The sequence below is a fragment of the Orbicella faveolata genome, unplaced genomic scaffold, assembly GCF_042242905.1.
Source record: "Orbicella faveolata isolate gen_17 unplaced genomic scaffold, um_ofav_v1 contig_12, whole genome shotgun sequence".
In the NCBI taxonomy this organism is placed as follows: Eukaryota; Metazoa; Cnidaria; class Anthozoa; order Scleractinia; family Merulinidae; genus Orbicella; species Orbicella faveolata.
Genome location: NW_028301539.1, coordinates 11,045,001 through 11,061,635, shown reverse-complemented (window position 1 = coordinate 11,061,635; position 16,635 = coordinate 11,045,001). Strand labels below are relative to the sequence as shown.

The 16,635-nt window shown below is 39.7% G+C and overlaps 1 protein-coding gene across 1 annotated transcript; it reads right to left on the bottom strand.

Moving 5' to 3' along the window:
- Positions 1 to 900: 900 nt before the first annotated feature.
- Positions 901 to 16,275, bottom strand: LOC110063029 (uncharacterized). The gene is made up of 8 exons (XM_020769983.2): positions 15,569 to 16,275; positions 14,346 to 14,650; positions 12,761 to 12,898; positions 11,936 to 12,061; positions 9,492 to 9,688; positions 8,582 to 8,710; positions 7,917 to 8,072; positions 901 to 1,949 (listed from the first exon to the last, which is right to left on the bottom strand). The coding sequence occupies exons 1-8, from the start codon at positions 15,760 to 15,762 to the stop codon at positions 1,773 to 1,775; spliced, it is 1,422 nt and encodes a 473-aa protein (XP_020625642.1). The 5' UTR covers positions 15,763 to 16,275; the 3' UTR covers positions 901 to 1,772.
- Positions 16,276 to 16,635: the final 360 nt, after the last annotated feature.

Here is a 16,635-nt window from a genome sequence, read left to right as displayed (position 1 = left end):
GGCCGCGCGAAAACTGAGCCCGAATCTACACAAATGGACCGGTGTGGGAGGGGAGGGAGAGGAGAGCAATTTCACGGATGGGCGAATACGTTGCTAAAACTCTTTGTTTATGTATCCCTTAATCATGTAGACAATAACCAATCCAAATGGTAGAAAGCCTTTGTATATTTTAAGGTATTCCACGTGTCGTATTTGTTTACGAAAGTGTCCTAAAGTTCAACGCGCTATCAAAGTTTTCCGGCCGAAAACCCTCGAGCTATCCGGTAGCGCGCCGGGTATCTTTTATTCAGCTGCTAAAAATTTCTATGAATGTCTAACCAAATTTGAATATTCTGTCCAATGCGACTTTGTGTAATTTAAAGGTGTGAAAAACCTGACAATATAGGGGTCAAACACTAGGCAGATGTCACGATTCGCTCCGACTAAGGGCTAACGCTCGAGACGTGAGCTTTCGAATCCCTTTACGGTGGCCAATTCACATTATCAACCCAGTTAATAAAACCAAATTATCTTGTTATACTGCCCATCGAAGCAGCACCATAGTTTCTTTAGAAACTTACCCCCTCTATTCAGATGTCAAGACACTTGCACAAACAGCAACTGAAAACCTAGCCTGCAGAACAGGCGAGAGCGAAACGCTAAAGCGAAGCGCGATACACGAGCGCGGAGCGCGACCACGAGCGCGAAGCACGAAACCAGCGAAATACTTTGGACCTTGTCACGTATCAAACAAATATTTTAGAACGGGAATTCTTAATTACTTACTACCGCCAGAACTGAGCAAAAGAAAAACTGACAGAGGAGGGGGAATCTTAACTGGTTAAGGTAACGTTAAAGCTTTCAGTCACACTCGGTAGAATTATTGTATGCTTTTGTATGGTGTATATCATGTCGAAGGCATTGGATATTTATAAACTTTATTAGAAATTATGTTTTCACATGGCATACATACAAACACACAAATAAACAAACAAAAAAATTCAAAACAATTCAAAACTAAAACTTTGGTCTTAAACAGAGTTCAATAAACTAATCCTGAGCAATAAAAGGCAAAAAGCAAAAGCACCCTTATGACGTCACTGTATAAAATGCCGGGAATAAAATATCCTGGGAATGCATACATCTTATTAACCGAGTTCGCGGGCCGTACTGTAAGTTATGGACCGATTTTTTCCCCATCGCGCGAGTATCGCTTGGGCCATAAATCGAAGGGGGAAAACGAGGTTCCGTAACTTACAGTACGGACGGAGAAAACGAGGTTAGTAAGATATTTATCATATTTCTACCGTGTGTCTGACGGGTTCGGGAACGATTTCTTCTCACGCAGAATGCCTTCAAATTTCTGACGCTTGAAGTCGTTGTTAAGTGACTCTTACGTCGCTAGCAGGTTTTAATATACAATTTCAGAAGTAAAAGAAAGTTTTAAACTCTTACTTGCTGAAAAAGTTAAGAGAACTTGGCGATAAATCACGAAAAACTTTGGCAACAATAACGGCTTTAAATTGTAGTGAGCCGTACAGTAAAATACGGCCCGCTGAATTGACCAATCACAGCGCGCGTACTAACTGAGAGATATAATAAAGTACAGTAATGTCGGTGATGGCAATATGGCGATCATCAAGAAGCTCTCTAATGCTAACCTCGTTCCCATGGCCTTTTCCCAGGTAAGGGAAAAGGCCATGGGAACAAGTTTGTACCTTTGCAGATGCAAAACTTCATGGATTTATTAATTTTGCTAAAAAGTCAATTCTCAAATCATCGCTATTTTAAGGCTACGAGGAAAAGTATCTTTCCAAAAGTTCTATGACGGGGTTGAAAGCTTCGTTATTGTAGTGTATGCCGTCCTTGGTTCCAGGTGGGTATGAGTCGCTGATGGGATAGACGTCCAATACAGTGATACCACTTGCACACATTGCCGAGTTGGCAAAAGCGTTGTACAACTGGATCCTCTGAAAATTAATAAATATAAATAGTTCAGTCCTACGTTAATTGTATTTTTGCGATTATCATTTGCATTTCTTCGCAGCATACATAGTTTTTCTATAATTGAAATTTTTTTAATCTGGCTCTACCCAGGCTGTGTTGCCATCTAAGACGGAGCCTTATTATTCACAGTGGTCCAACTAAGCTTTAGTTTTAGAGTAAGGGCTCACACCGTTAGCCTACGTGGCGTCTTCTCCACTGCTTGCCGCATTGAACATGAAAAACCTAAATTCCTGGGACATTTTGGGGTCAAGTAAGCTTCCCCACCCCAGGGCTAGGGTGTGAAAGGGCCGGGATGTGCTTCGGCTTAGGAGTAAAAATTGCACATTTTGGTATCAGTTAACGTGTTCAGGGCCGAACGCTGATAAAGTTTGGCAGTCAAGGGGGAAGGTATTAAGAGGCGCCCTCGGTAAATTTCAACTATGGCCATTTGGACCAGAAAAAATCAAATTCCTCACACTTTCTCAGATAAATGGTCTAGATAAGTGATTCACAAAAATATAACTTTCAGTTCAATTCGATTCGTATTTTAGCGCTGGGGCCACCACCTTGGTTTTGCCCCTCTGAGAGGACTTTCAGCGGCCATTTTAGGGCACATTTTTAACAATTTGCCATACAAAGAAAACGATATAAATCCGGGTAAAAACCCTTTATTCGAGACAAGCAAATGTTTCTTGTTACATTGAGAGGCTGTTTTGGCAATTTGATCATCACCTGATTTTCTTTACAGAATTTTAAATTTCTTCTCTTTCGGACTACTCATGAAGCGTCATAAAAAAAGGGGAAATTTAAAGGAAAATATCGCCAAAAGTACATCACTTGAGATTCCAAAACTACCCTCCACTTAAAGAGCAATGTCTCACCTGTAACCGTAAAATGTTAGAAGAAGAAGTTTAAGCTGTGCTTTTGTTAACAAAGACCGCCATCCTAATTAGCAAAATAACGTGAAAATAACGATGCACTGAGAAAATAATGATGTATTCCACTTGCCTCGCGATATGTCGACAACTGGATGTTCCACGATGCCTCATGTTATATTTCCAGTATGTTTCAGCCACATTTTCGGTGATTAGTGTACGAAATCACTCTCAGACATCGCCACGGTTAAGCAGATTTCAACTCTACGAAGCCCGCTTCATAACATCTATCAATATTATTTGTCTTTCGTCTCATAAGCCGCCGTTTACAAGAAGTTTAACAATTTGCTGAGATCCTAACTGACCCAGAAGTCTGTTAGCCGCCTTTAAAATCCTCCTCTTAATCGAGGATTCTCATCAAGAACTCGTTTAAGCTCAGTTCTGTTTTGATCTGTTGTGCAGCCGCCATTATTCCACAGATTGCGTTACATTTGACAAATGCACATTTCAACGGGTCGGGGTAGGGTGGGTAGGAAGTGAAAATGTAACCGCCATTAAAGCCATTTTACGCATTTCTGTGGCTAAACTAGTAACTGGCTTTACCAGAATGATTTGAACACGAGCTTCTGCTTGCAGGCATTTTCTAGGTTATTTTTGCAGGGTAGGTGGAGAGGGGGGGGGGGGGGGGTCGTGTATTAAAAAAAAAGAAAGAAAGAAAAAACGAAAACGATAGACAGTATCAGGTCAAGAGATTATGATCTGTGTATCTTGATCAGCTTTATCAGTTCATCAGTGAGGCCCTATTAGGGGTTTTCAGGATACTGGATATTTGGGTAAAAAATAAATAGGATGCAAGAAATTTAGGGGAAAAATTGATGGGGTAGTACATGTTTAGATGAGATAAAGCGGGACAGTTGCGTCTTTCGCTGCCGGAAGTGCCGTGAAATTTTGCAAAAGACAATAGACTGACGAATAGTGCGCAGGAAGTAATGGTAAGCGACGTTTTATTGAAACTCCTTACATTTTCTTAGCCGTTTCACTTTTGCATCGGAAAAGAAAATGCTCAGAAAATTATTGAAGGGCAATTAAGGACGGTCCCTTCTTTTTTGTGGGCACACGGTCTGTGCATTACGTAAGGCATGCTTTAAACGCCAGGTGCGCGCTTGGGTTGGAACGAGTGAGTAATTAACTATCCTACCAAACGTGCGACTTAAAACAAAAAATCCTATTGTGGCCGAAACAAATTTCGCACTAAAATTACGAGCCTGTACTAAAACCGGGATTACCAGAAAAGCAGCATATCGCTAAGCACTAACTGTGAACGGCATCCAGCTGAAAAACTAGCTTTTATCGTATCCATAGAAAAAATCATACTGAACTTCAACTGCAGATGGCATGATGCGCGCGCAAAACAACTGCGATAGACGTCAATGTTTAACTTACTTGAGAAGTAACAGGAAAAAATGCAACGAACACCGACAAAGTTTTCGAAAGGGTGAAACAACTCATTTAACTACAGCTACATTTTATGGTATGAATTGGAAGTGGCAAGCCTATTCAACAATGCATTAGTTTTTGGCTGTGAGGAAAAGTTATGTAGACTGTATTTTGGCTAAGCCAGAGAAGTGCTGTCCAGGGACGCTCAAAGCGCTGTTGCGACGATTCTGTTATTAAATACATATCAAAAGTGGTTTTTATGTTACCACTTACCACGTAGTTTAAAGATGTTTTTTAATATGTTTATTTTTCTGCATGTAAAGGCGAATCTTAGGAGAATCTGTGAAGAAATATCTTTACCTTTTTATCAGAAAAATGCTACCGTCAGCAGTAGCTAATTATGTCGGAAAAATCAATGACTACCCCTAGTTTTCTTTGTGGATTCTAATAACCCTGGCTAAGATGTACTTTTTCCACGTTTTCTTAATTTGGCGGAAACACGTTTGTATTTTGTAGGCACCATTCGTTATGAGCCTGAGGCACCCCACAGCCGCTAATGTCGTTCAGTTCTGTGATGGAGCACAGCTGCATGTCTGCACAAGACTAGTTTTCAACCCTATGCAGGGCGCTTTAAAATACCCGCATCTATCAAGCGAAGCACTAATGTTGACGCTTAGCTTTTTAAAGACATTATAGATGCGTTTACGGCACACAAGTTGAATAAGTCATAAGCAATTGGATGAGTTAACTGACACTTGTCAAAAATATCTGCAGCTTGATTCTCAGCGGCTATTGGGTCTTCTTGGAGGACCTTCTCCTGTCTGTTTCTGAGCTTTGAAGCCATTCTCGAGAGGAAGGATTAAATGTGGCAAGGAGTCAGGAACTCATCACAGGTGAACCGCCCAATTCTGGCCTCATCTTTTGAGCGCCTCATCTTTTGTGCTACAGTAATTGCTTCGACTTTTATGGCCGTCTCCTGACCCGAGAAAAACTTTTCTTCAAGGTAGTTTTTTTGTTTTTCATTGAAACGAGTGGCCTTTTTCGTCACTTTCAGGACCCAGCCTATAGGTTTAATTTCTTCGGCAGGGACTGCAAGAGTAGAATTTGCTAAGACAGGGTGAACACCACGATTGTCACTATATCATATTTTGGCCTTGTAAATAGGGTTTCCCTTTCAGGAACAAGTCAACATGAACCGTACTGTAAATTGTTCTTCAGTAATTTTCTGAGTATTTCCTTATCTGAGGCAAAAGTGGAACCGCTTACAAAAGGAGTTTCAATAAAACGCCGCTTATCACTACTTCTTGCGCACTACTAGTCAGTCTGTTGCCTTTCGCAGCATTTGATGGCATTTCGGGCAGCGAAAGACACAACTACAATGCTGAACGAAAAAAAAAAACAAGTAAGACGCTTTTTATTGCAGTTCTATCCGTATTCTATTTGTAATAAATGAAAATTCTCGTCAAAAACTAATGGCTGTCAATGAGATTAGGATAGTTGTTTACAAATATAGTGTGGAATGTTGTGCCTCGATCTCTTTGCAGACACAAAGGTTGCCATGTAAGAAATTCGTGTTAAACGGTACAGAATTCGGGACACACTTGATTCTCCAGCCCCGTCTTTATCTATCTATTCAGTGTAACAAGTGTGGGCTTCGAAACTACTAACAAGGAGCTGCGTTACCTAACCTCAAACCCCCTAAAATCTGATAGAAAACTTTCATATTCCACCGTGATATAAGTACTAAGAGTCAAGAATAAATGCTTATAACAGTTGACAAACTTTTATTTTATCCTTAATAGCAGACCATTGTTGAGGCCCCATAGTGGGAGGGGGGAGGGGGGGGGGGGTGTCGGTGTATCCCTTATCCTATTAATTTTTGTCCTAAATATCTTGTATCCTGTTAAATCCAGCTCAACGATTTCCTACTCAATGAATGTCCTGTTTTATCTGATCTAAACACGCTCTACCCCATTAATATTTCCCCCAAATTTCTTGCACCCTATTAACTTTTTACCCAAACATCCAGTATCCTGAAAACCCCTAATAGGGCCTCACTGATGAACTGATAAAGCTGATCAAGATACACAGATCATAATCTTTTGACCTGATACTGTCTATCGTTTTCGTTTTTTCTTTTTCTTTTTTTTTAATACACGACCCCCCTCCCCCCCTCCCTACCCTGCAAAAATAGTCACAGAAATGCGTAAAATGGCTTTAATGTCGGTTACATTTTCACTTCTTACCCACCCTACCCCTACCCGTTGGAATGTGCATTGTCAAATATAACGCAATCTGTGGAATAACGGCGGCTGCACAACAGATCAAAACAGAACTGAGCTTAAACGAGTTCTTGATGAGAATCCTCGATTAAGAGGAGGATTTTAAAGGCTGTTAACAGACTTCTGGGTCGGTTAGGATCTCAGCAAATTGTTAAACTTCTTGTAAACGGCGGCTTATGAGACGAAAGACAAATAATATTGATAGATGTTGTGAAGCGGGCTTCGGAGAGTTGAAATCTGCTTAACCGTGGCGATGTCTGAGAGTGATTTCGTACACTAATCACCGAAAATGTGGCTGAAACATACTGGAAATATAACATGAGGCATCGTGGAACATCCAGTTGTCGACATGTCGCAAGGCAAGTGGAATACATCATTATTTTCTCTGTGCATCGTTATTTTCACGTTATTATGCTAATTAGGACGGCGGTCTTTGTTAACAAAAGTACAGCTTAAACTTCTTCTTCTAACATTTTACGGTTTTAACTGCCCCAAAATTTTATTGCATGTTTTTACAGGTGAGACATTGCTCTTTAAGTGGAGGGTAGTTTTGGGATCTCAAGTGATGTACTTTTGGCGATATTTTCCTTTAAATTTCGCCTTTTTTATGACGCTTCATGAGTAGTCCGAAAGGGAAGAAATTTAAAATTCTGTAAAAAAAAAAAAATCAGGTGATGATCAAATTGTCAAAACAGCCTCTCAATGTAACAAGAAACATTTGCTTGTCTCGAATAAAGGGTTTTTACCCGGATTTATATCGTTTTCTTTGTTTTGCAAATTGTTAAAAATGTGCCCTAAAATGGCCGCTGAAAGTCCTCTCAGAGGGGCAAAACCAAGATGGTGGCCCCAGCGCTAAAATACGAATCGAATTGAACTGAAAGTTATATTTTTGTGAATCACTCATCTAGACCATTCATCTGAGAAAGTGTGAGGAATTTGATTTTATCTGGTCCAAATGGCCATAGTTGAAATTTACCGAGGGCGCCTCTTAAGAGCCATCATATTGTGTTGGTGCTCTTGACAGATCAGGCATGAGATCGTTTTTTTAATGTAGAGTAGAATCAAATTTTTAGGTGTCGAAAATCGCTTAAGCCACGTCCAGATATCAGATATGTCTCTTTTAGGGGTCTAAATCCAGTTTTCCAACGATCACGCAACATCGACCTTTCTACATGGACACCACCCCCGTTCCCTCCCGTTGCCCCCGCCTTCCCCTACTGGAAGCTGCCTCAGTATCGATCATCGAGACAAGCTTGAGGCCGCAGAGGCCGTGGAAGGCGCTGAATACTTTCAATGATTCGTATAAACTGTGGTTCCCAGTGGTAGGTTACTTTATGAAGTCTAGTCGAATACATACGTGGTTGGTCGTGAATCTGCGGAATGCGCCCATAATATCAGCGGTTTGTCCATGTATGGCGGTTGTCGATTTCCAGATAGGTTTCCCATGGTACAGTTTCTTGATCTCGGATATCAATGCAACAATGACTTGTTGGTAGCTCTGAAAACTGGTCGTCTACAGGGGTTCATACGAGAAAAAATAGAAACGATTAATAGCATAGTGAAAAAGGAACAAGAGGAAATATGAAGCAAATTCAATGAGGGGGACGATGGATTCGACATGTTAGACGCACAGTAACAAAGATAAAAATATCATCAGGAAAGTAAACGAAATAGTAGCACCAACAACTACAGTACAACCTTAAAACAAACTTTGGAAGAAATCAGTTTTAAAATACACACTATATCTTTTGGTGGCATTAAAACGATCCGGCATTTGCTTGGAGGCTGGAAAAATCAACGCCAAGATATCTTTTGGAAAAATTATGTAAATGGTGCTTTCTAAGGAAGGCCGATATCCACATTTGTTTTTATCGACATCTGTCGGTTTAACTTGAGCTTTTTTTGTTCATCTTTCCCATTATTGGCACCAGTTAAATGTACTGTCTCTTAAAAGAAGTTGATTTATCTCTAAGGTAGTTGTGTTTAAACAATTCTTCAAAATGTCTCAGAATAATTCAGCACCTTAATATAGTGAGCTCCAGCGTTTAACAGCAGTGCGCTGTCCCTGTCCATATCTTTCCTCTCAATCACTTGACGGAAAAAATTTAAAACTCTTGGGACGTGCAAGTTGACTTCACCACATGTTTCTGTCTGTGAAAAGAAACAATCATACAGCAAAATTCATTAGAGTCTTGAAATCTTTTCTAAAGCAATGTTTCCAAATGTTATCGTTATACTACGTGAGTAAGATACGGTAATGTAAGCGGTAAGGTAAAGTTGACGTCGTGCCAAGTGGTCCATACCGCCGGCGCTTATCTCTGATTTCCGTAGTATAAAGTGACTAGGAGTATTTCTTTTTCCCCTGGATGGATAGTAGTCCATCACAGGGTTATCTCCAGTATTAAATTCGCCCTACCCATTTATACACCTGGGTGAGGGGCACTGTGAGAGTAATGTGTCTTGCACAAGAACACAACCGAATGTCGCCGCCCAGGGCTTGAACCCAGACCGCTCGATCTTGTGTCCACTCCGCCTCCCATACCATGTGAGTACCAGGTGAGTGCCTGTCTGGACACTTGCAGCTTCCAGTATATGATTGTTGTATTGTGATATACTTAAGCTGTTAAATGGAAATGCATTTTAGAGTCCAAAAAAAATTTTGAAGACAAACAAAGAAAGGAACAGACGGGCAGGCAGACAGACAGGATGACGTCAGACAGACAGCTCAGGCAGACAGGCAAAAACAACAACAACAACAAAACAAAGCGTTATATTTTGTCGCCAATGTAACTTCGCGGAAAACTTTTTTTTCTGCGAACAACCTGATAAGTAGAGTGCAATCACTTTGAATGTGGTTTGGTGGTTTGCCATTGGCAAACTCGATAACAATTGCTTTTTACTGTAACAAAGTACAAAAGCGATATATACTAACCAGTTCGTAGAGTGTCTTGGGGTATATCCAGTTATATGTGTTGTTGCATTCTTTAAACACCGATGAACAAAGCCTTCTCATTGGACTGTTAACTGACATGTAAAAGTAATAACTTAGTGAATCGCCGTATACCCAGAACACACCTCGACCAACTGTGTGATCGTGTTGCTTGCGTTGATTTGCTAAGGTTGTATAATCTATAAGAAAGGATTAAACATATATTAATTATTTCAAAATAACAAAGTTAGGTTTGTTGTAATAATATCGTTAGTAATGCCCATGTCGACGAGTGCATTGATATTTGCCCTGATATGAATAAATCATGAGAGGCTCGGTTGCTAAGGCCTAGTTCACACTAGCGACAGAACAACATAATGACGTAATGTCCTTATGTTTCCAATGTGAACATCCTGACATAATGACATAATAGCAACATAACGACATGAACATGAGGAAATAATGACAAAAAAAAAAAAGAAAGAAAAACCCCTGATATTTTCGTTATGTCTTCATAAGCGATCACGTCACTATGTCATTATGTTGCCATGTCGCTTCGTGGAGCCGGCGTGGCCTACTGGTTAGGGCGCTGGATTTGTAATCCAGAGGTCTCGAGTTCAAATCTCCTCCCTGTCACTAGATCATAACTGGATTTGTGTTTGGTGTTCCCAGATTCAACTCCTCCACGCTTGCAAATAGCCAACCGTTAGCCTCCCGCCAGTTGGGATTTTTAGCAAGTTTCTGTTTAATTGATAATATTTGTTTGCTGATTTCAATGTCCACAATTAGTACAGCAGTAATAAACACTTCCACACTTAAATAAATAATGGTAATTGAACTGAGTGGAGTGCAATTTGGTCTGAAATCATACGCGTGATTTCAAAATCGAACGAGCGCGCAGCGCGAGTTCGATTTGAAATCACAAGTATGATTTCAGATCAAAATTGCACGACATGAAGTTCAATTGCCACTTTATTAGATCCATTTTGAAATCGCACAATTTTATCGCCTTAATTTTTAGACTTTTGGTGTATTGTTCCAGTAGCCGGTTTGTTAAAAAAAAAAGCGGAACCGGAAACGCCTTTACGTCTCATTTAGTATGCAAAACGATGTCATGTGACGAAAACTCATCCGAGCATGACAAACAAACAAGCGGTTTTGAAGTCAACGAAAATAGTCTGCTTCAGGTATAAAAGTTCAATTCTCGTCGGTTGAATCAATGATGGAAGATCTTTCTTTCTTCTGTGGTTGAGGCTGAGATTTTTCATTGTCTTTGGAGAAGGAATTTGAAGGTGCATCCTGCGTAATTCTGCGATGGATTTCTTTTGAGTTGTGAAACTCCCTCGAGTGCACGATGCCCAGTGGATGGTACGTTTTTTTTCTTTCATACCGTTTAATGGCATGATTTTAAGGGAGTCCAGCTCGTTATCATCTCCGTTTCTTTTTGTGACCTCGGCGAAGGACTCAATACTCAGGACCTTGTCAAGTTCTTGCGGCGCCATTTGTTTCAAGATATTTCCAAGATGGCGGGACTAACACCAGCTTCGTAAGACGTTCATTCATTCACTGTTTTGTGGAGCGGGGCGTATTTTGACTATGTTTATTCACAGCGACAGAGTTGAGCTCTTTTGTTGCTTCGTTTGAAACTACCAGAAACCTGGAAACATCTACCTTCTTGAGATGGCCCTGAATTTGTTGTTGAGTGGTTTTCGTTTGTTTATGTTTTACTGGACTCGGTATCATACGGATTTTGAGCAGATGTTGAAGAAAAATCGCCAAAATATTCGTCAAAATGGACACTGAAAGTTGGAAACTTCCATTAAAGTTGGTGTTCAGCCTGAAGGAGCTGATAATCGTCATTTAGAAACTGTAATTAATTACATTCGTCAAGTTTTTTGGAAAAAAACACACAATAACAACAGAGTTTTGGCAATACTAGTTGCTAAATTATCCACACAATGGCTTTTTGCCTTTCATTTTCCTGAAATTTTATTGTTTACTTTAAACTAATATTGAAATCTGATTTGTTGTTTTGTTTTACTGTCCCATTCTCAATGGCTGAGAAAAAGATGTGATTTAGAGCAAAAAATAGTGCGATTCGTGAATAAATCGCACCATTGAGAGCCAATCAGATTGCAAGGATAGCCAGTGATTTCAAAATGGATTTAATAAAGTGATTTATTTATCAATTTATTTATTTTATGTCGTTATGTCGCTAGTTTGAACCGGGCCTAACACTTGTAACATAATGGACTAACAGAGATAAACAGTTTAAGGTCAACTGAGATACAAATAGTGGACCAGATGAGTTACGAGTTCACAGTAACAGGCTCAACTGGTGGGAGTATGGGTTATAAACAGTGAGTGAACTCAAGGAATGGATGTCGCCCAAATTGTAGCCTTGGACTTAGCTTCTGACTCCCTTCATGGAACAAAATAACAGTTACCTTCTCTTGTAAAGTCCATGTAAGGCTTCCATTTGAATCCAGTCACCCATCTTCCGAATCCATCCCACATCAAGTTACATTGAATATCACACTCGTTATCCGCTGCGCGCATGTTGTTTTGAATTTCTAATGACAAGGAATATTAAACGAATATTTACATTTAGTCTACGTTTTGGTGGAGATTAGGCCATTTGATGCGCATGCTCTGATCGGTCTTTACAAAAGGTCCCAACACATCAAGTGAAAACAAATGGAATGATCCACAGATCCGAGTTAGTTATATTACTCCAACCCTCCCCTGCCGGGGAATCTGTGCAGATATATTTTAACTGATGCATTCCTCTTTGTATATGATTGCGTGATTACGTGAGCCTGAGAGGTTCAGAAGATGTTTCGAAAAAAGTACACTTAAACTTAAAAGGAGTTTTAAAAAAATTGCTTTACCCTGTGTCATTTTAACATTCAATATTTACTTTAAGCCATTGTACCACTTAATTGGCATTTTAATCAAATGAAGAAAGATATTATGACTAGAATATGTTCGTGCTTAAAATTGAGAGAAGGGATTATTGTAAAGCGACATATATCCTTCTTAGATCTTTCTTTCTTTTCTTCCTTCTAACTTTCTTTTTTCTTGCTCTATCCAACTCTCTACTTCATATCTTGCTTCTTTCTCTCTCTTCGTTTTTTCTATGTTTTAGTTTTTCAACATACCGTTACATAAAGAAACCGATGAGTTGATAAATGAATCAAAGAGAGAAGGAATGAAAGAGGGAAAGGAGGAAAGAAAGAAGGCAAACGAAGCGAGGAGGAAGAAACCCTTACCACTTTCACTGAGACGTCTCCATGGGATTGTGATTGTTCTCTTTGTAGCAGATAGTAAAGGCTTGTTGATGTAACCGGTCATTTCTGAGAAGAGACTATTGCTAAGGTGTACGTTCTTTAACTTTCCTGAACAGTGAGCTGTAAATAGGAATCCAAAAAAGTGATGTAAATAACTTGAATAAGGGAAAAGACAAACAAGCAGCGAGTTGTGAGTTGAATGGCAGGCAGCATGTTGAACTCTCAGGATGGAAAGTCCGTTTGCATTTTTTTTTAAAAAGCTGTACTATATAGACATATAAAATCAAGTACATTATGCAGCGAGTTTTGTTCAATGCGTCGTCACTCTCCAAATCAGTATCAGCTTTGGGGTTATGATAAAATAACTTGAAGACAAAGTTTCACATCGTACTCAAATTATTGTTACGTTCATGTAGAATAAGAGGTCAAGATTTAAAAGCCGTCATTACTTGTTATTATAACTCTCAGTATTCTTCTTCATTGCTCACGTACCAAGAATGTATTAACTGTTTACTTGCATTCGATTTGAAATTAAATGCTCGAAAAGCATACAGGTATCCTTTTATCACAGTTAATAGATACATACAGTTCATGAGTGCAGCGATATTCTCATGGATTCAGTTTAGCACAACTTGGATCCAAAACCAAAGTTATCACATCTGGCCATCACAGCAAATTCAAACAAGAATTAATAAAAACGTCCGAGCGGTTTTTAGAATTAAGTGTCGTGGGGGAGACGCGCTGAGAGGCCATAAGCCCACAAAAACTTTAGCACCAACATTTTTGATCCACGGACAGCGATGTCCTCGTTCTTGATGTGGTTGCTCTTTTACTTTAACGAAGTGCTTGGAAACATAGTTAATAGAGGGGAATGGTTTTGAAACCCGACAAAGTTCTTTGTAGTATGTTTTTGTTCGCTTTTTTGGCCTTGACCGCGCACAACACTCAATAGTTGTTTACTTCGTACTGGGGAACTAACTAATAGAAACGTTTTAGTTACGTAATTCATGTATAGTGTATGAGGGCAAAACAAAAGATTGTGCACGGTCGTGGGCCTTCCAACATAAATCTTGACATCTTTGTTTGCTCCTTTAATGTTTGCCGGACTTCATAACCAGTCCCCTCTATTAACTATGTTTGAAAGCTCTAGCTTTGTTGATATTTCCAAGGGAATACTTGATTAACCGGGGAACTCCAAGATAAAAAGGAGGAGGACATGCGTCGGAAATTTTGAAAAGAATGCTTTAAAAGTGACAAGATCTTGTTTTGTGGGCGTGGCTTGAAATTTTATTCACCCAAAGATTTACCAAGTCTAAAACAATACATTGACTGACATTGACTCTTTCGGCTCAATATCCTCAAAGTTACCACGAAAGCCCCCGCTGTGGACCTTTTGAAGCTGAACACCCTAAGAGGCACCAAACCCGCTTTTTTAACCCCTAAAAGGCACGACGAGCACCCCTGTCCTTTTCGTGAGGGAGTGGCCCCCCCTCTTCCGAGGACTTGACCTTCATTTGCCGTCCGTGACTGTTCTACACTTAATGAAGATAAAAAAGTACTACTTTACCATTTTTGAACCAATCCATTGGAGGATCAATCACTCCATCACACAGCGTATAATCTAGAATCATGTTGATTTTGTACACCCCAGGCTCCATGATCAGGAACAACACTTCATACACTCCATTATTATGATCGAAGACGGTGCCTGCAAGATACGAAGGTCCTTCAAGGTACACTCTCCACGAGTCCCCTCCAAACGTCTTCCGCTCGGCCCCAAGTGTGCGAGACTGCACAAAAAACCGACTATACTCCCCCGCAGGACGAATTTGAGCATCAAATATTTCGCTGTCTTCCGGGGATGTTTTCAATCTGAAACAACATTCAATGATTTATAATTCGATATATCCTTTTTGCATTCAGTCAACAACAGGCTTGTTAAGACTGTTATTATAGTTTGGTGAGAGTTGGAAAGAGCGCGTTGTCTGAAAAACTTAAACGTCTATGTCGAGGAAAAGGTTGTTGTTATTCATCGTGGTAGATGCAATAACAAAGTGTTTTATCGTTTGTCTCACGATGTAGTCACTTGCCGACCTTTGTGATATAAATGATACCGTGCAATCAGTCGACCTTATCGCCTGAAGAAGACTAGCAGTAAGCAGTCGAAACGTCGCGATCTACATCTCAAGTGACTACATCGTGAGACAAACGATAATACACTTTATTATAACTTAAACGTCTGTTTATAAATCGGCTTCAAATCAGTTAAATAAGATGCAAACTTCCTTTCGCCATTATGTAGCTACCATCTTCTACGTATTGCAGACTCAGGAAGTTGTTACCTGTTGCAGACCTATTTTTCTCACGTGTTTGTCACATGAGTGGAAAATGAACGACTCGTTGTTATGAAAAAGTTTGGAATATCAAAAGCACATAGTTACCTATTTTACATGGTTTGAGTTCTCGACGCCTACCCTAAGCAAGAAGCAACTGATCAACCACAAGAAAAACTCCAGTTAGCCTCTAATTCTTACTATTCATGTTTTGATTCACTATTTAGGAGACGGGAGAGGGGATCTGACAGTGATCAATGATCGATATAAATTTTATTGTGTTCCGATTGATCCAAATAAATTTCGGAGTAACTCAAATATCTTGTCGTGTTTATCTGGGGAGGGCATCGCATTTTGATTTTCTGCATTCCTTCCTCTAGGTTAACACAGCTTATCTATTCAGGTCCCTTATCATTGCTAAGAACGCGTTGATTTCTGCCCATTTATAACAACTTGCCTTTGATATTGTTTTCCATTGTTCCTTCTGTAATGAAGATTCTGACATGGTTTTTGTAGACTTTGCCAATCCAGTCGCCACTTTCGCTGCCGACACCAGTTCACCTTAAATTCATCGTACATCGAGGCTCTGGCTCTCAGTTGAAACGCAACAACCCGGATGATAAAAAGCCATACTTCCCACTGCTGTAGCATAACACGTTTTTACGAAAACGCGACCACAACACTTAGCCGTGAAGTCAATCAACCATTGAAGAAGACCACGACCTTCACAACAACTAGCTTTGGTGTTTTGTGTTACTAACCTGTTAGTTGGGTGCTAAACTCTTCGTGCCCGTTTCTTATCTGCCAAATGTCTTTTTAAGATGTTATTTCTGTTTTTACAGTGAAATTTGATGACTTATACGTGTTTACGAGCTCTGTAGCCATCTTCATTATTTATGCTTTTCGGTGAAATAGTTTGGTGGACTATTATTGTTTGTTCTGGTTATTTCAACGCCCGAGTTCTTTAAAACATTTGAACATTGTCTTAAACTCCTTTCAGTTCTCTTTAATTTGCTAATTTATGTCTTTTGTGTTTTTTTAAGGTTTCTGGTCACTGCTTCTTGACTTTTGTAAGCGTCGATGAACTAAAACAAAACACAAGTGGAAACAAACAGGTGGAATTTGAGAACAAAAGTATTCGTTCACTTGGACGATTCAAAGTCTAGTATTCAATCAAACAGGTATTAACAGAAATAAGCTTTGATGGCTGCTTGGAAGTATTATGCGATCCAGACAAGCTTATTCTATTATTTGATGGAATCGAGATCTAAATTTTCACTTTTTGCTTGAGATGGTTTAAGAAAAATAAGGTTAGTTCCCCTTTTCAAAAAGCTTCGACGAGTTTGCGGCTAGACAACGACATTGTCTGCTTGTCAGCACGAATAAATTTTCTTTTCTACTTCCTTTATCGTGATTAAACAAGATATCTATCGGCAAACAAATGGCAGTTCATAAACGTCAACGTAGACTGGAAGCGTGGCCGAGTGGGCATTAGCCTCTTCGAGGGTGATTCGGATCCCACCG